The sequence below is a fragment of the Cornus florida genome, unplaced genomic scaffold, assembly GCF_030987335.1.
Source record: "Cornus florida cultivar Cherokee Brave unplaced genomic scaffold, ASM3098733v1 CherokeeBrave_3.0.0_Hap2_Chr11, whole genome shotgun sequence".
Lineage (NCBI taxonomy): Eukaryota > Viridiplantae > Streptophyta > Magnoliopsida > Cornales > Cornaceae > Cornus > Cornus florida.
The window spans coordinates 110,777,216-110,802,039 of NW_026775581.1; the positions used below are offsets into that span (position 1 = coordinate 110,777,216).

General features: G+C 34.4%; 2 protein-coding genes across 13 annotated transcripts; both read left to right on the plus strand.

Moving 5' to 3' along the window:
- Window positions 1–2,239: 2,239 nt before the first annotated feature.
- On the plus strand, window positions 2,240–17,994 carry LOC132282502 (F-box/LRR-repeat protein At2g43260-like). 10 transcript variants are annotated; one of them, XM_059784210.1, is made up of 8 exons: window positions 2,384–2,596; window positions 5,952–6,414; window positions 6,532–6,815; window positions 9,675–9,932; window positions 11,471–11,661; window positions 11,804–12,246; window positions 12,334–12,403; window positions 16,553–17,994. In XM_059784210.1, exon 8 carries the CDS (start codon window positions 16,611–16,613, stop codon window positions 17,781–17,783), a length of 1,173 nt encoding a protein of 390 aa, XP_059640193.1. In that variant the 5' UTR covers window positions 2,384–2,596; window positions 5,952–6,414; window positions 6,532–6,815; window positions 9,675–9,932; window positions 11,471–11,661; window positions 11,804–12,246; window positions 12,334–12,403; window positions 16,553–16,610; the 3' UTR covers window positions 17,784–17,994. The 10 variants fall into 10 exon arrangements, 8 of the variants coding, with proteins under 8 accessions (XP_059640193.1, XP_059640192.1, XP_059640195.1 ...); XR_009471786.1 differs by lacking the exons at window positions 11,804–12,246; window positions 16,553–17,994 and adding an exon at window positions 13,493–14,765 and having other exon boundaries at window positions 2,240–2,596; XM_059784209.1 differs by lacking the exon at window positions 11,804–12,246.
- A 2,227-nt stretch (window positions 17,995–20,221) lies between these two features.
- LOC132284911 (putative F-box protein At3g16210) lies at window positions 20,222–23,541 on the plus strand. 3 transcript variants are annotated; one of them, XM_059787053.1, is made up of 2 exons: window positions 20,222–20,345; window positions 22,203–23,541. In XM_059787053.1, the coding sequence occupies exons 1-2, from the start codon at window positions 20,326–20,328 to the stop codon at window positions 23,374–23,376; spliced, it is 1,194 nt and encodes a 397-aa protein (XP_059643036.1). In that variant the 5' UTR covers window positions 20,222–20,325; the 3' UTR covers window positions 23,377–23,541. The 3 variants fall into 3 exon arrangements, with proteins under 3 accessions (XP_059643036.1, XP_059643038.1, XP_059643037.1); XM_059787055.1 differs by having other exon boundaries at window positions 20,223–20,387; window positions 22,136–23,541; XM_059787054.1 differs by having other exon boundaries at window positions 20,224–20,345; window positions 22,136–23,541.
- The last annotated feature ends 1,283 nt before the right edge of the window (window positions 23,542–24,824 follow it).

The following is a 24,824-nucleotide window of genomic DNA, read 5'->3' on the forward strand; positions in this document are numbered from 1 at the left end:
TTTCACAAGTGTCAGAAATGATAACGTCGTCACAAATTCATTGTCAAATCAAAGTAATGTTGGTTTGTGAAAAGCCATTTCTCGGTCTGGGTGAATAGTTGTTTATACACCTGTATCGTTTGGGATAAAAGTGTGTTTGTGAGTTAATTGTGATGGTAAAATAAATAAATAAATAAATAATTACTCCGTATTTTTTTAGTAGGTAAAATAAGATTAAAGAAACAAAATTACGGAGTACATATTTACAAGGGCCATGCCCCCAGGTGAAGATTTCAGAAAAATCAGAAACAGAAAATTTGACTTGTTAGTTCAGTTTTATGAGAAATAGTTGTGTTTGTTTTTTCAGAAGTGAAAATAAAAAATTGTAAAAAAAACTTGACTGACAATTTCTAAAAATTGTTTTTGAAAACCCGTTAAAAATATCTATTTTTAAAGAATTACTTTTTTATAATTTTTTAAAAATAATTTTTTATTTTATAAGTTCTTAAAAATTATTTCCTCAATCAGAAACCAAATAAGTCTCCAAGAGTTAGAGGGAGGGTGCTCGAACAAGAGCTTCAAGACAAAAAGAACAACCCAACAATCTCCTTCAAAACAGTAAAATTCAAACCCTAAGCAATGGCCGGGCCCATTGTCTAGCCACCATCACATCACCTATGCAATAGGCCATAAATGCTTTATTCAGACGTAAGTTACACAGTTTTTTTTTTTTTTTTTTTTTTTTTAAAGAAATATCGCTCTCATGCTCCGTCCAAATGCGTTTCTATCATTGTTTTAATGTTCACTATGTGTAACTTATATTTTGTCTCCATCACGCTCCTAATTCTGCACCCATTATATATAACTTAAATCTATATCTCTTCTTGAAAATGTCTATTGCATTTAAAAAATTTCATTCTTGAAATTACCCTTCAAGAGATTACCAGATTACTAGACGAAGAGATTTATTACATGCCTATATGGTATATACGTTTTATAAATGGTCAAATTATGTCCACCCAATAAGCATATATATCATCTTTTTACTGCACTTCTCTCTATTTGACCCCTTTCCTAATTATTTTTAGACAAAGAAAAAAAAAAATTTACAGTTCGTTTGTTTTGATGTAATATATATATATATATATATATATATATATATATATATTTTTATTTTATTTTTTTTTGGTTGTTTGACAAAGGTTCAAGTTCAGGTTAAGATTGAGTATATCAGATGGAACATGTAAATAACTTACTGAAGATTAATGGATAAGTTATTTTTATTAAGTTTTAATATTTTTTAATTTATAAATATTTTACGATAATCAAACATAAAAAAATATATTTTTTATAAAATATTCTACATCCAAGGAACTTAAATATAGGAGTCATTTCTTGATTCGATAATAAAGTTGAATTTGACAAATGAAGAGGTGAGTTGAGCACAATAACAACTACTTTTTCCTATTTATTTTTTTCAACAGTTATACCAATAATCCCTTAACCTCTTCTTTCCAAATTTTTGTGTGTGGATTTTTTTTTTTTTTTTAATTTTTTATTTTGTGTGCGTGAGAGAGAGAGGTGGATAGATATATATATATATATATATATCTCTTAGTGTAGTTGGCGGCAGAGATTAAGATAAAAATTGAATACCCACTACCCCCACTAATTTGGCAATGACATGCAATACATATTGCAGTAGCCACTGTTGTTTTCAACACGATTTGGACTTTGGAGTGGAAGTGCATCCTCCCTCCCACCTAATACCCCATCCATTCATTTGTCCCCCACTTTATTAAAATTGGGAAAGCCAAAGGAAAAGTCTTTTGAGAGACCCATTTAAAGCGGGTGACCCACCCACCTTCTTTACTGCCACACACACATACAGCTGTTGCAGCACAGCTGTTGCTCTTTGTGGTGCTATTTTACTTTCTCATTTCAACTTCAATAAGTGAGTTGGACTTTAGACAGGACAATTTGTCCTCTTCTCCCGTAACTACTTCTTCCAGATGGGTTTTCTGAAATATATAAAGCAACCAAGATGATGCATAAAATTGCTGCTCCATTTTTTATACAACTTAAATTCCTAGTTACCATTTGATCTAAATTTTGTCCAATTCTAATTAGAATTAGAAGAAATTATAAAGTTTAAACTAAACTTTATTCAATTCTAATTTTAATGCGCTAATTCGATTTGAAATTAAAATTAGAAGAAATTACAAAGTTTGAAATTAAATTTCTCTTCTTTTTTTTTTTTTTAAATTTTAAAGTGCTGATTCCAAACAGTTTTATTTATTTATTTATTTATTTTCAGTTCAGTGCAATGAAATTTTAGAAGTCCATTCAAAGCCTGAAGCCCACTATTTGCAAGCCACGGGGGCTGACAATGGGTTTCTAAGTTCTAACTTAGGACGGTCGCGGTCCGTTGACTAGTCAAAGCCTGACCCACCCAGGCCCATCTGTGCCTGGAATTCCAAATCCATGGCCCGTTCTACAAAAGGATGTACATGTTTAGACAGTAAAGAATTGTGGAGTGTAGGTTGGAGAGAAGCGAATGTATCAGAAGCTCCCCACCAAACCAGCCGAGGAAAGAATGGACCTAAGAAAGGACAAGGTTTGATTCCTTTTGCTCGTTATCCATGTCTGAATCATACATGTATCTATTTATATTTATATATATGTGTGTGTGTGGAATTTGTTTTGTAGTTGATCGTTGTTCTGTTACGTTGACTCTTCATTTTCTTATCCAACAAATGTCTGCAAGAATATATACTCATGGGTTAATATTAACTATGAATGTGTGAAACTGGAAAGAAAATGGTATTATAGCAAGGAAATTTATTGCTATATCAAAGAGAGTTTGCACAAATTATTTTGTAGTTGGTATTTTTTGACCCTATTCGGAAACCCTTAATTAAGTAGCTGATCTGAAGAAAATTTTATCTAATTAATTATATCATCTTTAATGGTTTGATTATTGCTTCCTTTTGTGTTAAAATGGACCCACTTTTTTAATTTTAGCATTTCAAGTGAACCTTAATTTTGACCAAAATGTTGCATTTCTTCTTCTTTTAGAGTGAACTAAATTCCGGAATGAAAGCTTCTGATTATGTCTACCCAAGTACGGAAATGGTATAGTTGGCTCTAGTAATCGTTACACTTTGACCCCATTTGCTTAGGCTTACCTTTTTATTTTATTTATTTTAATTGGCGCCCTTCCGTACTCGAGCTTGAGCTTGATTTGAATTTAATCAATGTAGTTGAAGTGTGACCATGTAATGATGTAAGCTATGCCTTTTTGTTAGCATAGTCAAACATCCATATTACTATTGTTAAGGCTATGAACTTAGAAATGGAAAGTAATTTGATGAAGTCACCTTAAATCTTTGTAACTGACCCCTAATTGAATTGTTTAGGATTCAGAAGTAGAGAATATTATTTTTTGTACTAATAGTGATCAATTGGTGTATTATCAAATCACGCCCCATTCTACGTCTACAAATGACATAACAACATCCTCAAGCAACAGATTTATTCCACTTGTCATCATTTCTTTTGAGTAGTGTCTTAAAAAGATTATGTACTATCGTTTCATGATGATTACCTCGTTTCGACGAGATTCTAATAAGGCCAAGCCTAGTGTTGGCGCCAGCATGGCTTGTTCATCCATCAATTTGATTCTGATTGTGGTGGACTAGCTTGAAAAAATTATCTCGCTGTATTAATGAGAAGCATCTTTGTTTCTCTACCTAACAGACCTGTCGTTGACTGATTTAGACTCTGTTCAAAGGAAGAAAAAGATCCAGCTTCATTTCCGTACTTCTCAAACAAACTTGGGTGAGCTGCCAAACGAGCTAATCTCAAGCTACTCAGTTTGTTAAACGACCTACAGCCTACTATTTCTACATGGAGTGTAAACCATTACCTAGGAAGCATGGACACGCCAAAAAACATGTCCTTTTTTTTTTTTTTTTTAATATTCGGACACACTGTCAACACACCATGGATACGTATCTGACATGGTTGTCCCATTCTTGGGGAATTTTTTTTTGCTTAAGTAGGCATTCTTGGGGATTTTAAGAAAGTTTTAGAAAGAAAGCTAGGTTGAAGTGTATATACAAGGAGTTGTTTAATAACTTTCAGTAATATGATGATCATTACATAATTACTTAAAAGTAGTTGTTTTATAAAATAATTTTATATTAAAACAATAAAATATTTATGCTCTTATTTAGTTCAAAGGTTCAAACTCTTGTACGATCATCCCCCCCCCCCCCCCCTCCCTCTTTTCTTTCTTCTTCTTCACAAACCCTAAATACTTCTTTTCTTTTCCTTCACAACTAAAATCTTTTTGCATCTCTTTTTCCTTTTCCCTATTCTTTCCATGATTTTTTTCTCTTCTATGAATACTTACCTTTATTTTTACCTAAGCCCTAATTCTTTTTTAAACAAAACTCTAATCCTCATTGTTTCTCTATTTTTTTCTCTTTCTTAAAACTCTTTCTATCATTATTTATTTTTCCCCTGCAAATCACAATTTAAGTTGATAAAAAAATATATTATTCTTAATTTCTTAAATTACAACATCATATGTATATAGCTAAAATATATTTATTATTCACCGTGTCTCTGCCATGGCCATGTCATAAATTTTTAGGATTTGCTGTGTGTACGTGTCGTGTCGTATCCACCTCCTGTATCCATTTTTGTGCTTCTCAGATCATAACTAAGTAAGGGTTTGTCGCGATATTGTTTAATTTTAACTTTTTAAGCTCAAAAGTCAATCAGATTTCATTTAAAGGAGATTTACTCTTATATGACCTTGAATATCTGATAAGTGGGGTGGAAACACATCCTGTTTGAGGAATAATGCCTTTATCACGGAAATATGAATCGAAAGGAGCTGAAAAATATTCTTTGCCATTATCAGAATGCAAGACACAAATTTAAGATCCAAATTGAGTTATAGTAAAGTGACCAAACGACACAACCACCTATGACAAAAATAGTGGTAGACGGCAACAATATGAAAGCGAAGGAAAAGAGAAGACTATGTTTGGGAAATTTTCAGTGAGACTCCTGATCTCTTCTCATCATACATACAACAAAAATAGTTACAGAAAAATGACCAACATGCCCTGATAAGAAATACAAAAATAAACCTATATACATTCTAACATGGATTATATAATTCTTGCCTGTTATGTCATTATGTTTGGATTTGATTGTACTAATTCATTATTAAGGGTGAAAATTGACTCTACATTATTTGTTTTTGAGTATTTTTTCTATTAAATAATCATTCTATGTTAGTTTGATGACTTGTCCAGATTTGCATTTACTCCTCTACTATACCCTTGTGTTCCTTATGTAGATGGATCTGTGGGTCTAAAAATCTCTAAATTTTCTGCCTTTCCTAATGCATTTCTGAGATGTTTCCATTCCCTAAGCTAACTGAAGCAGTACTCTAAAAAGAATATTTTATCGTTGACGTACTCATTTAACTTATTGGCCGTAACAAACACACCTGTCTTCTACTTAACTATAAGCATTGATTGTAGCCTGATTATCTTCCAATAATCATGTCCTACTGCTTTTATCTAACAACATTAAAAGCACCTGTATTAGCTTTAGGGTTTTGCAGGGGCAAAAATGCTGCCTGTAGCTTTTATAATATATCTGGATTAAATCCACAGTTCCTTTTATAAATTAAAAAAATAATAATAATAATAATAAAATCAGCCTTCCACTTCTTGTTTTGTTGTTTTCTCGGGTTAATCTGTTAATTGCATACATATGTGCAAATTTCTCATGTTGTGGTATTTCATATTACTCATTCACACACATTGTTATAAATATATTGATTGTGATTCATATCATAATGTACGGGTTATTTCAAATTGATTGGTTTTGATAATCTGCTCAAACATCTAAACTAATTTCATGGTTGGCGGCGTCATTTATTGCAGTGATAATGGTTGTGGTTGAGCAGGAAGGACAATAGTGATGTTGGGTAGCACTGCGATGTCACCATAGGTAGTGGTGGTAGAGCTAGTGGCAGTAGGATAGTGACTGGTGGTCACATTCGTTTGGTGGCACTAACTGTGGATGGTATCTGGAGCAGAATATTTTACATGGGTTTAACTGTGTGAAAATTTTACTTGAATCTTCAAAATGAGTTCGTTAAGTTGTTCTCATAATCCCTAAAACCAACAAATTCAAACAATTTCAAAGCACCAATATAAATTGTAGAATTTATTTTTAATCAATGGTGATGAAGCATTTTTGAAATTGCAATAACACTGCAGCCTATGTTATACGCTTTGCGTTGGTAATTTGTTTTTAATATACTCATATTATCTTTGATCTTTTTGTTAATGTGATGCTAACGTCCAGGTATAGAACCTGGAACTGAATGTGTTGTTTTCTTTGGTAAGTCTTTTTCATTTTCTCGCATATTGTTGCTGCAGCTTCCTTATATAATGTTTCAAGCACTTTGTCTTTGCTGCAACCCCAATGAGATTTTAACTTTTGGTTATTTATTCGTAGATGAACTTTCAGCAATTAAGAGACTATTTGGTGAAGCTTACGTATGTAAAAGTAAATTCTGAATGACAATAGATAAGCATGACTTGCAAATTCTGTGGAGACAAGAACTTAAGATTTTCTGATTTTCGAGAGTTCATTATGAATCTCTTCACTCAGCAGATTTGAAAAGACATCAGGATTTTGAACCCTTGGAAAGGCATCTGTGACTAAGTTCCACAATGAGAACAGAGCTTTCTTTCGGCCTATTTCCACGATTTTGTTCTTGGGAACAGAAAGGCCCACAGGTATGGGATTGCATTCTCACTATCATGTAATTATCCAGTTGTCTCACCAGCCAAAGATTTTAATTCCTTCTTAATTTAAAAAAAAAAAAAAATCATTTGTTAACCTTAAAGAAATATCCTTTTTTATACTTATACAAAAAAAAAAAAAGAAAAAAAAATATCCTTTGTTACTGCGCATACACTTTAATTTAATTAAAACATTTTGCAAAATTGAAACCTAGTAAAACTTGTAGAAGAAAATACCGTAATGATATTGAGACACACACACACACACACACACATATATAGAATTGGCTGATTTAATGAAAAAACATGCAAAGAAATAAGATAATAGAATAGTGAGAGAAGCTACGTATATCGCATATGGTTATATCTATTTTAAGGTTAAACTACACTGATAACCCTTGAGGTATAGCCTAATTACACATGGATTGAAAGAATAGGCATAATTACACCGACCTCCCTTATCGACATTAGCAAGCTTAGGGATGTGAGATGTTGGAGAAAATGTCGTTTATGATGATGATGTAATCATCACCCCAAGTATACTTAAGCCATGACCTTCATGATTCAAGCTTATGATTGATTTGTTAAGAGATAAAAGATGAAAGGGAAAGAAGGTTTTTTTAATCATCATTGTCCATCTCTTTCTAAGTGTGTCTTCTTTTTATCTCTAATCGGGTCTGTGTGCGCGCGTGTGTGAATTAGATAACAATTCAATCTTATTTGTTCAAAACTGCCTTGAGTCTTCATTAGTTGACTGTATATGGATAGTGGGTGGTGGTATATGAATAGTTTCCAACTTCAACGAGGAAAATGCCATTTCATATCCCAAGGGAAGATGTTATAATATTGTCCATTCTTAAATGTGAGTGTAATTAAGACAAACCTTTAAGGGAGATGAATGTAATTTAGCTTATTTTAGATTAGGTACAAAGGATGGGAAGAAGAACATACACAAATTTTCTACGTTAATAGAGCAAACCCAGATATTTTAACAGTATTAAGTGCATCAAGATTGTGGATCTAAAGATTTTAGAGAAAGATGATGAAATTAGATAAATGTGGAAAACTTACTCTCAGATGTTGTTGAAGAAAATCATATAAGTTGTGTAGGTTAAGAAAAATACGATAACTATAGGGAGATTATAGAAAGAAAAAAAAATCCGCAAGATCAATATATGCAAGATAGAAAATTGCATTAAGATGAAAACAAGAAAGGATTTAGGATCTCATGACATTTTTTTTCTTCATTTTTGATAAGTAGGACCTATTGACATTCCTATTGAGGCTTGGAAGTGTTTTGGTGATATGCGTTTCTTGGCTAACAAAATTATTCAATACCATAACTAAAGATATGCTTGATGATTGGCGTAAAAGTAGTTTAGTACACATACATAATAAGAAGAAGATATTTTAAATGTTCAAATTATCATGGTATCAAATGAGTAAGTCATACTATGAAACTATGGTACACTACAACAAATTTGATTTGGCCACAAAATTTTTTGCCACAAAAGTGAATTTGTGGTTAATTTTTTTTTGGAACAAATAATAAATTTTTTGGTGAAAGATAAATTAATTGGCACAAACAATATATTTTGTCGTGAAAGCTAAAATAATTGGCACAAATAATAAACTGTGGTAAAAAAAAAAAAATTATCCAGAAGGGGTGGGGTGAGTTTTCCAAACGGTATCCAATTCAGAGTTCGAAGTGCGAACCATGTTAGGTTTTGGGAGGATCGCTGGTGTGGGGACTTTGTTTTGGCTAGTAGGTTTCCTCGGTTATTCAGGATCTCTTCGAGTAGACATGCTTTGGTTGCTGACTTTTATTGGCTTCATAATGAAAGGTTGACTTGGGATGTGCATTTTTGTAGAGAGTTGCATGATTGGGAGCTTACGGAGGTTCCAGAGTTTAGCCTTGCTTTATAGCCAGGTGGTGGAGGGGGCGGGAATGGATGAGATGGTGTAGGTGGATAGTGGGTACACAAAGTTTGGGGATAGAGCTTTTTATCACAGCCTTTCGGAGATCCTAGGTCCTTCCTTTCCGTGGAAGGCAATTTAGAGGTTGAAAGCCCCATTGAAGGTGGCTTTCTTTGCGTGATGTGCCGCTTATGAAAGTATTCTTACCCTTGACAATCTCAGGAGGAGACAACGGATTGTGGTTAACTGGTGCTGTGTGTGTAAGAAGACGGAGGAATCCATCAATCACCTTCTTCTGCACTGGCCAGTGGCTAGAGACGTTTGGGCTATGCTTTTTATCGTGTTTGGCATGTCTTGGGTGTTCCCAAGATACATAGTGGATTTGATTTAGGCTTGGAGAGGTTGTCTAGTGGAGAGCCGAGCCAGGGATGTTTATGGTGGGGCTTGTGGTTTGAGAGAAATAGGAGATCCTTCGAGGATGAGGAGACCCCTATTTGGTCTCTTAAATACAAGGTATTGTATTCTTTAATTTTTTTGGGTTCATGGGCGCAATTGTAAATCCTTGGGACATCTTTTGGATTTTGTGGATAGCTTAAACCTATAGTTGTTGCCTTTGGCGTCTTGTGTATTATTTTGGGAGCGCTTCCCTCTTGAGCGCTTTTTATGAAATCTTACTTGTTAAAAAAAAAAATTGAAAAAGAAGACTTTTTGGCACACACAATAACTTTTGTGACAAAAAATCTTTTGCCACTAAGAGTATATTGGTGGCTAAAATGACTTTTTGGCACAAACAGTAAATTTTGTGGCAAAACTAAAATTTTATTACAGTAATAATTAAAAAAATATATAAATATAATTATATCCACTCTTTCTCCACTTTCAAATTTTTTTTAGGGTTCGCTCATTTCTCTCTCTAAACCTTTCCTTGCTGATCAGTCTCTGGTCGAGTCCTTGCCGATCAAATCTCTTGCCGGTGGAATCTGTCGCCGATCGAGCTCTCGCTGGTGGAATATCTCTCTGACGAAGGCTTTCATCGCTCCAATTGCTTACCAAACCAAGCTTGTGCCGACCAAATCTCGCATGAACAAGTCACCAGTGGCATCAAACCAATGGTGAATCGGCACCTCTGTTCCTCACTCAAAGCTCTCAATGACCAGATCTGTCGTGGATCATCTCTCTCATGGTTTATATCAGGTGAGTTTGTATATGTATATATAAATTCATTTATGTAGATTGATGCGTTCGTTTTAATGTTGCTTTTGCTTGTTCGATCTGTTCGTTTTTCTCGCTCTTTTATTACAATTTTTTTGATTAATGCTTTTAGATCGCCAATTACTTTTCTTTTTGCTTGTTTTAAGCAACAATTGAAATATATTTGTGTGTTCTGAGCAACAATTTATTAATTGCAAATAAATTTGATCATGTCCAATATTTTATATATTTTTTCACATTTCAATTAATTAGGTTCAATGAATTTTGTTTATATATGGTATCATTTCTACTTATAAAAAAAAAAAAAAAAAATATGGTATCTTTTCTCTTCTTTCAAAAAGAGAAGTGTATTTGAAGAAGTCACGGGGGACCAATAGTAAAGTCACACAATTTCTGGTATTTGCATGTGTTTTAGTTACAATTTCAATTCTTCCCCTGTATGTTCGAAGTATGTAGTATAGTTATAATGTTTAGGTATCAAGAATTGAAATACTGAATTTTGAATCTCATCATATAACTATTTATTTATTTTCTCTTTTCATTTTTGGAGAATTTAATTGAAGAAATCAACTCAACCAAGTGAAATTCTTGTATTAAGATTGGTTGAGTGGGAATTTTTTGACTTACTAAGTTTTCAAACAATGGCAATTTCATCAAACACGTGTACTTGGGTTTTTGGTAATGAAACAGCACTTGGCATTAATACCAAGAATGTGAAGTTGTGGAACTTAATAGATGTGTGTAGCAATGGATAATGCAAAGTATGTCGATTTCTAATTGTGTTGTTTGTCAAAATTAATTTTAGGTCCTCTGTCAATGGATGTATTGCAGATGAGACCAAGGAAGAATGACTTACAGATAACTATGAAAATTAATAATTTCCTATCTCAGAATTTTATTTTATTTTTCTTTGAATTTAAAAAATAAAATAAAATTCTAATATTGTCCTTCCAACAGTTCAATGACTAACTCTCTCCTAACCCACAAATTAAACCTTATACTACAACAGCCAATATCAACTTTTGCATCCACTTTTGCTGGAACCTGGAAAAAGAATATACTATAGGTTCGGCAATAATTTAAATACCATAGCTAAACATTCTGAACATCATGCCGGAGTATCAAGACTTGAGTTCTTCACTATCAACAGTTTATCAAATCAGTGATTAACATCAATCATTTGGCACCTTGTGTTTTTGGGGGCACTTTTGCTGTTTTGCATAGAGAGGGCATGGAATTGTTCGGTTTTAGTTTCTCTCTATTCTATATTCTATTTTTTGCTCTTTGTTTTCTTTTCTTTTCTTTTCTTTTCTTTTTTTTTTGAAGAAAATAAAATAGCTTGAGTGTTGAAATTAAATTATGAATATATGGATGTTCTTTTTATTTTTCGTTTTTGTCTATTTTCATTAAATGAGCTAGCTTTACCTCTGAATCCTGATTTTTATTGTGCATTTTTTTTAGGATCTGTTTCCTTTTTTGATATTTTTGCAAGCTCACTTTCAGTATTCTGGTTTTTCAAGGTGCCAAATGATTTCCTCTCTTCCATGTCTCATACATATTGGAACATGACAATGAAGAAAGCATACAATGGATCAATTTTCAGTCAGACTTTAATATGTTAAGATATAAAAGAAACTTTTGAATCCAACATTGGTAGTTGATTAAGCAGAGCTCATTGAGGATTTGTAGAAGTGCACCAATTTCAGAAGAGGTAACAATCACTTATATTTTAAGTAAGATTAAGATACCAAAGGATCAAAGGAAATGTGTTTTGGTGACTATGATTTGGGCATACTGGAACAAGATTTAAGAGTTTTCTTTTTTCTTTTTCTTTTTTTTTTTCAATGGTGAAGATAAGGTGAATGGTGAATGGTGCTCTACTAGCTTTCGCAGTAAAGGTGAAAGGTGAAGATAAAAGTGGTTGAGACTTTAAAAAGCATTTTCACCACTTAATTACTTTAGCTAATGGCTACGGATGTTTCTAGTAAAATCATTCTGAGAGTTCAAGGGATATATGTCTTGAGTATCAACGTTTTCAAATTTAAGTATAAAATAAAGCTAACTAGTCATTATCAGCTTTTGAGCCCTTATGGTCTAAAACACATTCTTTAAAGAATAGATAAATTTGATTTTAAGATTGTAAAGAGTCCAAGCATCTTCTTGTATCTTTAGTTTCTCTCCAAATTGTCATTGCCTACTGTTGATGACATGACGCGGTGTTGTGCGTTGGATCACCAACGAAAAACAGAGAACAGTGGAGATGATCTGTTCCCTCAAAGCTTTCTTCTTCTAGTTTGTATATCCCCCTTCTCTCTCCCTCTCCTTGCTTTGCTGTGAACTGCACATCGCATTTTTCCTAAAACATGAACTTGTGTTATTACAGGAGCTTGGTCAAGGTGAAGCTAACATTGGTCAGACTCTATTCGTCTTCATTTTCTTATCATTTGTCTTTGGTAAGTTCTCGACACTTTTTTTTTTCTCCTTTCAACACATTTCATAATTTTTCACCTGAAGAAGAAGAACAGAAGATTCCACTAATAATTCAGCAAGGTGGGGCTGCTGAATTGATAAAGTAGGAATAATAGTATAGGGTCCATTATTATATTAACTGAGAGCTGAGCTTTCTTTTCTGTGGTGGGCATGCAGTGCTTTTATAATATTTCATTTAAATGATGCTTTTGTAATATTTCTCTATTGTCGCAAGGATTTTGTTTTTTTTTCTTTTTTCTTTTTGTTTTAAATTGTGAAACATGTAGTTCATTTAAAATAAACAATGCAAATAAGTTTCTTTCTTAATTATTTCAACTTTTTCCCCTATTGATTGTATATAATTGAGGTTGTACTATCATCTTTTCTCTTTTTGTTTCTATGATGGTTTGTGTTGTGAAAATTAAGGTGAACACTAAGAAAGTAAAAAATTAATGCTATTTATTTATTTTAATAAAAAATATACTTTTTCCGCGAAAGCTTGTTTGTGACTACTGTTAACTTTTTGCCAGCAAGATAAAATTGTGGTAAAGTTGAGACTTTTAGGCATAATAATTTTTTGTGCTAAAAGGTATGGTTTTTTGCCCCACAAAAAAATTTGTGGCCAATATAGTTTGACCATGAAACCTTTTTTTGTGCCTAAAAACAATTCTTCACGGACTTGTGGCCACAACCTTGCCACAAAATTATTTTTGTGGCAATTAATTTTTTATCACAATATTTTGTGGTAGTGAAAAACCTAGTTTGTTGTAGTGGTAGAGAGTTATTGAACTAAGAGTAGGCAAGAAACGACAATGTTAGACAATTAGTTTGAATTTATGCTGGAGAGGCCAACAATGGAAGTTTATATATGGGTTAAGTGCACTTAACACCCCTCTTATATACCTTGAGAACCACTTTCACCCACTATTTTTAAAATTGTGCTATAAACACCCTTATAGTTTAGTAATTGGGCAAAAACATCCCTCAAACATAAAGTAATTGTAATATATCCGTTTTGCCCTTTTATCCTTTCGAAAATGCCCTTTACTCATGTTCGAGCCCTAAATCTGCAGAGCCACCATCTTCACCACCACTGCCGCCATTCCCAACTTTACCACCATGTAGAGAAAGAGAGGGGATGTCTTCTGCTCCTTCGGAGTCCATGGATACTGATTCAATCAAAGGCCTTCAATCTCTCTGCAATACTCATTGAAACAACTCGACAACGTCTCCACCGACTGCTGAGGCGTGGCCATAGACGACGGCGAGATGAGGTCATGAGTTGGATCTGTTGTGTGGCGGCGGCAGTGGGAACAACATAGTCGTGGCTCAGCGCAAGGATGTAGCCGACGGTTGACTGGTTGAGGCGTGGCCACAGACAGCAGTGATCGCTGGTCTTTGACTCCAACGACTAGTTTTCCCTCCAATTGGCGAACTTGGAGCTGCAAATGGACTCGCCACCAGTGCAGAGGGCTCAGAAGTTCTCAGCGATGCGGGGAGTGGTGTTGGCATACCGCTCCATCAAGATTTGGTCGGCCGGTGCACCGCTGATCACCATGTTGAAGAAGACCTTAGGGTTTTGGGAGAATACAAAGAGGAGGAAGACGACCACACTGCCTCTTGATTCTTCATGGGCATCGACGCCTCATTAGTCACCACCATCAAGCCCGCCTCCGACGGATCATCTCCACATGGCGACGATTGGTTGTCTCACCGATCGTCTTCCTCTTCTTCTTCACGAGCAAAACACACTCTCCTCTCTCTCTACTGGTTTGTCCGATCACACAAAAAACCTATGGCAATTTCACGAGAGAATGGAGCTCACCGGCAAGGCGACGTCGACAACGGCGAATGCCAGCCACGAAAGAATGGTGGCTGGAATGCAGCTTATGTCCTATTTGGCCATTTCATAAATGCAGCTTTTTAATATAATATGGGATGGGATGCTTTTTCTACTCATATCAGATTCAAAGTTCGTGATGGCTTTTAAAATTGGGTTATGCCTCGTTATCCTAAGGATTTGATTTGTATATGGAGAGGATGCCGTGTGAGTAGCGCTGTTCGCTACCACATTGTGTTTGGTGGTGCATTTGAAAGGAGAGGAAAAGTAGAATGTTCGAAGGGAAAGAATCGTCCACAGCGAGTCTGAAACTTCACATCATACGCTCTCTTTTCAGTTATGTGAAGAGGAATTCCTGTTCTTCTTCTGAAGATTTAATTATTTTTTTGGCTTCTTTGGGACCTTAATCCCTTTCCACTTTTGTATAAGGGATGCGTTCCCCTCTTGAACGCCTTTTTTATTTCAATTATTACTTATCAAAAATATATATATATATAATATGAAAATTATGTATAAAAGGGTAATTTGGTCATTCTATTAATTTAATGTGTCATATGGTACCTATTTGCACAATATTAAAAGTTGGGGGGTTTGTGCACATGAGGGAGTCAATATGCCCTATAAGCATGTCACAAGGGTGTTAAGTGCACTTAATCCTTTATATATTGAGGAGATTAATGGAAAGATACTACAGAAAAATAATGATCTATATGGATTTGAAGAAATTCTACTATTGGGTTTGTAGATATAATATATGGCGGGTTTTAAACAAGAAAGGAATTATAGTTAACTATTTTGATGTTCTAAAAGACACGTATAAAGAAACAATGACCACATTAAGAACACTGGTAGGAGAAACAAGTGAATAGCCAATTGATCAACATTGAGCTCATATCTTCTTTTTTTTTTTTTTTTTTTTTTTTTTTTTCGATAGGTAATTAGTAACCACACACGCACCCAATCGCCTCCACTGAAGCTTGAACTCTAGATCCCCCCTTTGGGGAGTAAGAGAAGGTACTGCTGGGCCACTTGGCCCTTTGGTCATATCTTTAGCCTTAGTTATGGATGAACTAGCACAGCACATTTAGGATGAGGTCACATGGTACATGCCCATATTGTTTTAGTTTAGGAAACTAGAGTGTAGATATAAGCGGTAAGCTAGAGGTTCGGAGAAAAATTCTGGAATCAACAGGTTTTGAGATAAGTAGCGCTAAAACTAAATTTGTGAAATGTAGCTTTAGCTACTAGAAATAAAATTAGTGATGTGAAAATCAAGGGTCAAGAGGTACCAAAAGCTAAGATTTTTGTTACCTAGGCTTGATTATGTACAGAGTGGGAGAGTTTGGTGACGACTTTAATCAGACAGTTAAAGCAGGATGAGTGAAATAGAGTAGTGCTCCAATCCTGTGTTATTTTCTTATACTTTTAAATTTTGAAGATAAATTATTTAAAACAGCCATTTGACTAGACACACCATATGGGATAAAATGGACGGCTAAAAAACAACTCGTAAAACAAATGTGGCGAAAGCAATGTGTGGTAAGACAAAAAAAGACAAAACTAGAATTGAACACATTCGTTAGATGGTTGAAGTAGCACCCATTTGGAGAGAAAATGATGGAATTGATTATCAAGGTTTGACCATGTGCGTCGATGGCTAATAGGTGCACTGGTTAGAATTAATAATGTGGTTCTTCTCGAGGATAATGTTTGGAGAAGCAATTATAAAAATTAACACCAATTGAGATAGTTAGGAAAGATATGATAGCGTATGGTTTAACTGAAGTTATGACCTTAGATAGAGAGGAATGGCGAAAATGGATTAGACAATAGTTGGTAAAAGGGCTTTGTTGAGTTATGTTAAATAATTGGCGGATTTATTCATCTCTCTCTCTCTCTCTTCTCTCAAATAATTGGCTAATTAAATACATGGATTCATTCATGTAGATGGATGGATATATATAGATGTGTATCATAATTAATTGTTTCTTCTTGGTACTCGACTTGGGTGCTCTATTTTTATCAAAAATTAGATAGAGAGGAATGGCGAAAATGGATTAGACAATAGTTGGTAAAAGGGCTTTGTTGAGTTATGTTAAATAATTGGCGCATTTATTCATCTCTCTCTCTCTCCTCTCAAATAATTGGCTAATTAAATACATGGATTCATTCATGTAGATGGATGGATATATATAGATGTGTATCATAATTAATTGTTTCTTCTTGGTACTCTACTTGGGAACTCTATTTTTATCAAAAATTATCTACTGACAGTTTCCGATATCTGTTACAGTTTGTTTCTGAGGGCTCTTCTGCAATTTAATCGGTTGCTTTACGGTCCTGCTTCTCCAATGGTGCACTCAAAGCTAAGAAGTTCGACCAGTTTCAATGGTCAAGTGGGAAAGGGAGTGGTTGATTTGCCGCTGGAGACAATCTCTGATATATTGACTAGACTTCCAATAGAATCGATCTTGATATGCAGAGTTGTCTGTAAGAGCTGGTATGACTTGACTCGAGATCCTGATTTTGTCCGCTTGCAACTTAGTAGATCAAATTATCAGCGAACCCGATTCATTATTCAACCAACGATTCAAGGATTTGCTAATGATTTCCGTCTACTTTTACTGGATGCTGAGGAGCACAACATTAAACAGATTCCCATTGAGAGAGAGGTGTTGAAAGGTGCTGAAATTATGTGTTCCTGTAATGGCTTGCTCTTCATAATTCCATATTTCAAGCTAAATCCTATGGTTATCTATAATCCTATGACACGACAGCGCCTGATTTTGCCATCATTGGATTGTGAAGTTAACGTAAGACCTGGTGAGGTTAGACCGACTGGTTTTGGCTTTGACCTCTCAACTGGCAGGTACAAAGTTGTCCGAGAATATCTAAAGGGTGGAATTGGATCCAACAGGTTTTGGATTCTTTCAGTTGGAGAAAGTTCGTGGAGAAAACTAAGTCCTCCTCCTCTGTGTCTAATTCATTGGACCTGGTATGGAAGTGAGTCAGTGTTCTGGAAAGGGGTCCTGTACTGGAAAATGGTAAAGTTAAATTTCCAAGGTTATGATGAGGTCGGCATCCTTGCATTTGATTTAAGTGAGGAAAAGTTTCAGATCATCTCTTTTCCACAGAGTTATACGAATGAGACTTCTCTTGACTTGCTGGATTTGGATGGACGTCTAACTTTAGTAGCACATGAGCCTGATGCTATTATGAAACTATGGAGATTAGCAGGAAAGAAGATTGGAGATTTTTCATTCTGCCTTGAACAGACATATGATACCTATGTGAGGTGGAATAAGAACTTGTTCTGTCAAGTGATTAGTAGGGTGAACCACAACGGTTACTTACTATTCGTGGTGCTTAAGAAGGATGGATCCATAATGACGCATGTTACTAAATTTTTTCCTCAGATGGCACAATACATGCATTTGGACTTGCCGCTCATTGCTGATTGCTTCGGGATTCACGGTTTCAGACCCAGCCTTGAATGTCCAGTCTCAGCTTCACATCTTTCCTAGAACCAGGGCTTTATTAGTGACCAGGCAACTTCTTTATTAGAAATTGAATATATATATATATATATATAATAAAATGTATTTGCACATATGCCTCCAGTGGGGCTTGAATCCTCACCTCCCTTGTAGGGGAGGCGAAAGCCATATTACTGGTGGTTATAAATTTGAACATGTTGTTTGAACTATTTTATTGTGTTTGAATTTTACTTCTTAATTTTGTTTGGTGCTATTTGTCATATAGAAAGTAGGATGGTTTTGGAAAAGCTTAATGTAGATGGCAAGAGCCTGTCAAGATGTTATTTGCTCGGAAGCCACTTTCACAGGAGGAAAAGCTTGTCATCCGATCTAAAAGCTAAAATGTTAGTATTTAGTCTGAATTTAATTTTTAATTTTAATTTTAATTTTTTTATACTTGTGTTTTAATAGAATAAGTGGGAGAGGGTATAGGGATTACTTCTCAAGTTTTAGATTATCTTGGGAGTGATCAAAGAGTAAAAAGAAAAGAAGAAAAAAGCCTCTAGCCCTCTATTCTCCTTGATACAGCATTTGATTTATAAGTTTGTGGAAAAGATCTTTAAGCCTTCCTGAAACATGCATTGATGCATTATTTATTCTTCATTTATAAAGTATATAAATGTAATTGCATGAGAAATAAATATAAATATATATATATATATCAAATGCTTTATAAATGTTCTGAGACATATTATTAAGAGCATATATACTAAAAATAATAATAATAAAGAAAAAGGGTTCTAAATAATCTCTCTCTTTGATAAAATGATGCAAAGAAAAAGCACACCTTTTATTATGCCTTGGCCTATGGAGCGTATTTTTTTAAAAGCCTCATGCTGACTCATCAAGTAAATCATATATGGAGTAATACAAATATATGTATATGTATATACACGCAGGCTCACAGGCAACATGAGAGAAAACAAAGATGAATGTAAAAAGGATATGATGCGAATCTATGACGAAATAGGCTGAGAACAAATTACCAGATGGTGGAATTAGAGATTGGAAGTTCCAAAGAATATACATATATGAAAAGCTATTATTATCTATCACGTATTCACGTCCACATACTCAGAATAAAGTAGAGTTTCTAAAAGCTAAGCTTCTTCACTTTCTCTCTCTCTCCCATTTTTAGACTTTTGTAATCTCACTTTATTTATTTATTTTTCATCAGACTTCTCTCTCTCGCAGTTAACACACAACAAACACACGAAATGCCTTTCCATCCAAAGCCTCTCTTCTCTCCGACACAAAAATCTTATTTTTTATTGGATGGCTCTTTTTGAAATTCTACGACTCTATTCGTTTTATACTTTCATCCAACGGTCTTTTTTATTTTATTTTTATTTTTTTCTTTTCATCCAACAGTTCTTTTTTTTAAGAGAATATCTATAAATACTAATTCAATTTTATCAACAATTCTCATCCTTCAACAATTATATATCTCAATATTTTTTATACTTTTTTTCTCACTTCATTATCATCCTTCAATCCTTCAACACTCTATAGATCCTCAACCTCCATTTTTTCACCCTGCATCAACCAATCTCATAATTTAGATTTACTACTACAATCCAATTGTGATTTTCACTCTTTAAAATAATAATTAAAAAAATTAAAAAATAAAGTGAATAGAATAATAGGGAAAATTACATATAAATGGAGTTAAAGTTCCATATTTACTTAGAGGCTGAGTCAAAGTTCCATATTTCTCTAAAATAGATTGCTGAGGTGGCACATGGTTTTTTACTGTTTAGAAATTGTGGTGCCTAAAATACCCTTCCGCGAAGGTACTACTTTTTCTTCGAAGGTACTACTTTTTTGAACTGAAGGTACTATTTTTTGGCGTCCAGGTACCATGTTTTTTAAACACCCGCGAAGGTACTACTTTTTCTCCGAAGGTACTACTTTTTTGAACTGAAGGTACTACTTTTTTGAACTGAAGGTACTACTTTTTTGTTAGGGAAGAGCATTTTAGGCACCACAATTTTTTAAACAGTAAAAAATCATGTGCCACCTCAGCAATCCATTTTAGAGAAATATGACTCAGTCTCTAAGTAAATATGGAACTTTGACTCCATTTATATGTAATTTTCCCTAGATAATATTAGGTACTTGATAAAATCCCAAACAACTATTGTTTAAAAAAAAACCTCAACAACACTCAATTAAAAACATTATTAAATGATCATAAATCATTGACCAAGTCAATTCCTACTCTCCCATTGTAAAAATGGCTCCACAAGTTGTTGCCTTCAATTTTGATGAGCCCTTCGTCTTTTTTTTTTTTTTTTAAATAAATTTTAAAAATGGACATGATTAATGAAAAACAGTGAATAGCAGTGCTGACACATTTTAAATAAGGCTAGATAAATGGACAAGTCAATATATATAGTGGAATTTTTTTTTTTCGAAAAGTAATATATATAGCAGAATTGTTGAGAGAGTAAAGAAGTACTGTGAATCGTGTAGGTGGGAGAGAGAAGCGAAAGTATCAGAAACTCCGACCAAACGAGACGAGGAAAGAATGGAGCCCAAAAGGACAAGGTTGAATCCCTTTTACTCATCACCTATATCTGAATCATACATGTATGTACTTGTGTATATATATATCGATACATATAAGTTGTTTTGTGGTTGATCTGTTGTTCTGCTACCTTGACTCTTCAATTTCTAATCCAACAAATGTCTGCAACAATATATACTCATGGGTTATTATCAACTATGAACATGTGAAATTGGAAACAAAATGGTATTATAGAAACGAAATTAATTGCTATATCAAAGAGAGTTTGAACAGATTATTTTGTTTTTGGTATTATTTGACGTATCAACTAGCTGATCTGAGGAAAATTGTATCTAATTAATTAAATCATCTTTGATGGTTTGATAATTGCTTCCTTTTGTGTTAAAATGAACCCCTTGAGAACACTTAGTCCTTTCGAATCAGTGAAATGTAAAATGGAGCCCTTGAAAACACTTATGTTTTGGTGGATAGCTTACTACTAGGTTGGATTGGATGTTAAATACTGATGATATTGTTTTAGTTGAGGAAACCAGAGCGGAGATCAGAGTTAAGCTAGAGGTTTGGAGAAAGACTATAGAATCAAGAGGTTTTAAGATGATTAGCTTTAATAAAACTAGAAATACAATTAGGGATTTAGTGAAATCAAGCCTCCAAGAGGTACCAAAAGCCAAGATTTTTGTATCTAGGCTAGATTATGTGTAGAGTGGGAGAGTTTGGTGACAACGTTAATCACAGAGTTAAAGCAGGATGGGTGAAATGAAGGAGTGCTTCTAGAATCATGTGTTAGTTGCTTATACTTCTTAAATTTTGAAGATAAATTTCATAAAACAACTATTTGTCTGGTCATACTTTATGGGATAAAATGGACGGCTAGAAAACAACTCGTAAAACAAGTGTGGAGAAAATGTGAGTGTTGAGAGGAATGTGCGGTAAGACAAAAAAAGAAGAAGATAAAACTAGAATTGAATACATTCATGAGATGGTTAAAGATAAAGTGAGAGAATATCATGGTTTGACTATGTGCATCGATGGCTAATAGGTGCACTGGTTAGAAACAATAATGTCGTTCTTATTGAGGGTAATACTAGGAGAAGGGAATTATAAAAATTAACATCAGTTGAGATAGTTAGAAAAGATATGATAGCATTAGCATATGGTTTAATTGAAGTTATGACCTTTAGATAGAGAGGAATGGCGAAAATGGATTCATGTAGCCAATACCAGATAGCTGGGAAAAGGGCTTTACTGAGTTGAGTTAAATACCCCCTCCTCTCCCCTCTCCCCACAGCAAATATCTATTGTCCTGATGAGTCTGGTTTTTTTAATGATATTTAATGATCTGGCATTTCTTTGTTCATTGCCTCGTTTATCTTTTAAGGAAACAAAATAATACTTTTACATGTAAATCCATATGCTAATAAAGCTGAGCACTTTCTAAGTTTGATGTTCTTACATACTGCAAAATGGTTTATCACTAACTTAGCAACACAAAGGTAATCTTTTGGCAGAATTGTTCTTTCACTTTTTACTGAAACTGTTATGTGGTCAAATTCTTACTTCTAGAGTTCTTGTCTTGGGTGTGTGCTTGTTAGATACAGAACATTATAGAACATTTCAAGGGCGTTTTTCAATATTACCTAATTTATGTATTCTTGGTATACAGCATTGTTGCATGATTAGATGGTTGGATATATATAGATGTGTATCATAATTAACTAAGGTTGTTATATTTGTTTCTTCTTGGTGCTCTACTTGGGTACTCTATTTTTATTAAAAATTATCTACCAACATTTTCTGATATCTGTTGCAGTTTGTTTCTGAGGGCTCATCTGTAAGAAAGATCTTGGCAATAAACAATTTAATCTGGTGCTTTACAGTCCTGCTTCTCCAATGGTGGACTCAAAGCGAAGAAGTTCAACCAGTTTCAATGGTCAAGTGGGAAAGGGAGTTGTTGATTTGCCGCTGGAGATAATCTCCGATATCCTGACTAGACTTCCAATAGAATCGATCCTGGCATGCAAACTTGTCTGTAAGAACTGGTATGACTTGACTCGAGATCCTGCTTTTGTCCACTTGCAACTTAGCAGATCACCAACCCGATTCGTTATTGATCCAGCGCTTTCAAGAGTTGCTAATGATTTCTATCTACTTCTATTGGATGCTGAGGAGCCCAAAGTTAAACGGTTTCCCATTGAGAGAAAGGTGTTGAAAGGTGCTCGAATTGTGTGTTCTTGCAATGGCTTGCTCTTGATAACCCCAGATCTCAAGCTAAATCCTGTGGTTATCTATAATCCTATTACAAGACAGCGCATGATTTTGCCATCGTTGTTGGATTGTAAAGGAAAGTTAAGAAGTCATCAGGCTGGTTTAGGATTTGATCTCTCAACTGGAAGGTACAAAGTTGTCCAAGAATATAGAAAAATTAGAAGTGAATCCAACAGGTTTGTGATTCTCTCACTTGGAGAAAATTCATGGAGAGAATTAAGTGCTCCTCCCGGTCTACTTGATTGGGACTGGGATGGATGGGAGTCACTGTTCTGGAATGGGGCACTGTACTGGAAAATGGTGAAGACAGATTTACAAGGTAATTGTAACATCGGCATCCTTGGATTCGATTTAAGTGACGAGAAGTTTCAGATCATCTCTTTTCCAAAGAATTTTACGAGTCCTGGGCCTGCTTTTGACTTGCTGGATTTGGATGGACGTTTAACTTTAGTAGAACATGAATATGATACTAATATGATGAAACTATGGAGGTTAGTAGGGAATAAGATTGGAGATTTCTCTTTCTGCCTTCAACAGACATTTGATACCCATGTGAGGTGGAATGATGACTTGTTCTGTGAAGTGATTAGTGGGTTGAATCAAAATGGTTACTTGCTATATGTGGTGTTTAAGAATGATGAATCCAAAAGGTCACATGTCACTAAATTTTTTCCTCAGATGGCACAATACAAACAGTTGGACTTGCCGCTCATTCCTGACTGGTTCTGGATTTGTCGTTTTAAACCCAGCCTTATATGTCCAGTCGCAGCTTCACTTCTTTCCTAGAAGTAGGGCTTTATTAGTGACCAGGCAACTTCTCTCTTAGAAATTGTGTATAAATATATGCATGTATCCAATGTGGCTTGAATCCTCTTCCTCCCTTTTGGGGAGGTGAAAGACATATTACTGGTGGTTACTTGTGGTTAGAAATTGAACATGTTGTTTGAACTATTCTCTTATATTTGCTTTTTACCTGTCTGTAGAATGTTCACAATTTTTTGGTGCCATTTTGTCATACAAGAACTATGAGGGTTTGGGGCTTATAAAAGGAGTAGTTAGCAGATAGAAAACACGCTTCCATAATATTTGACACACAGAAAAAGATATCTCAATAGTAGCAGATGCAAATAGAGCACAATTTGAGAATAAATTAAGGGTAATTTACACAAACCTCCCCTATAGTTTGCCATAATTATAAGAACCTCCCCTCCTGTTTGGGAATTTATTCGGACCTCCCCTAATTTTGAAAATATCCTACACGGACCTCCCTTATGTGTGACGGACCGTTAAATATATTAACGGACTCGTCAAAATTACTGAAATATCCTCTCCTTGGAATCTGAAATTACTAAACTATCCCCATAAGTTATTGAGTAGGCATGACATCAGCTTGTCATCTTTTCCAAAAGCACATGTCACAGAATCCATCACTAACCTTCATTCAAGGATTTACTTTCTCTCTCTAACTTACCCAAATCCACTCTCATATAAAGTGCAACCATCTAAACCAAATAATCAAGAGGCCAACTCATCTTATTGCATAGATTTCAGTGAGAGCATATATATTCAGCTATGTTTGATTCTGGCCCAAATCGTCTTCCTCTGCACTTTTTTCGGCATAATCCGACAATATATTGCAGGTTTGATATGGCAAAATTCTAGCAATAATATAGGCTGCAAATTAGAAAGATTCCCAAATTCATGTTATTAGTTTCAATCATTTCCAACTGATTTCGATTCGGTCTCAGGAGAGTTTAATTCTCACCTGCAAAAACTTAATTGTAATCATGAAAAACTTCTTGGGAGAACGAATATTTAAAATTTAAAAAATTAATTAAATTTGTTTCATATCTTCCAGTGGTGGCAAACGAAACATAACTAAAAAGCGAAGGCATAACTCTCATCTACTATTTCTTCTATATGAGTTAAATACAATCATCTCTTCTAGAAGTAGAAAGGACCATAACTAAAGATATTATTCAATATACTAGTCTCATTATTCAAAACACACACGCACACACATAATCAATGAGCCAAAAGTCCTATTCCCCTTCTTGCCGCTTGACCCAATACCCATCTTCCACCACCTTCTTCCTTTGATCCACCCACTCTCTTACTATCAATCCTCTCTCTTTAACTCTCTCTTTGAACCCATTTCCTAGTTCTTCCTCTTTTTTCTTCATAACCCACACAAAATTCACCATTGATTTCTCTAACCGAACTACAATTTCATG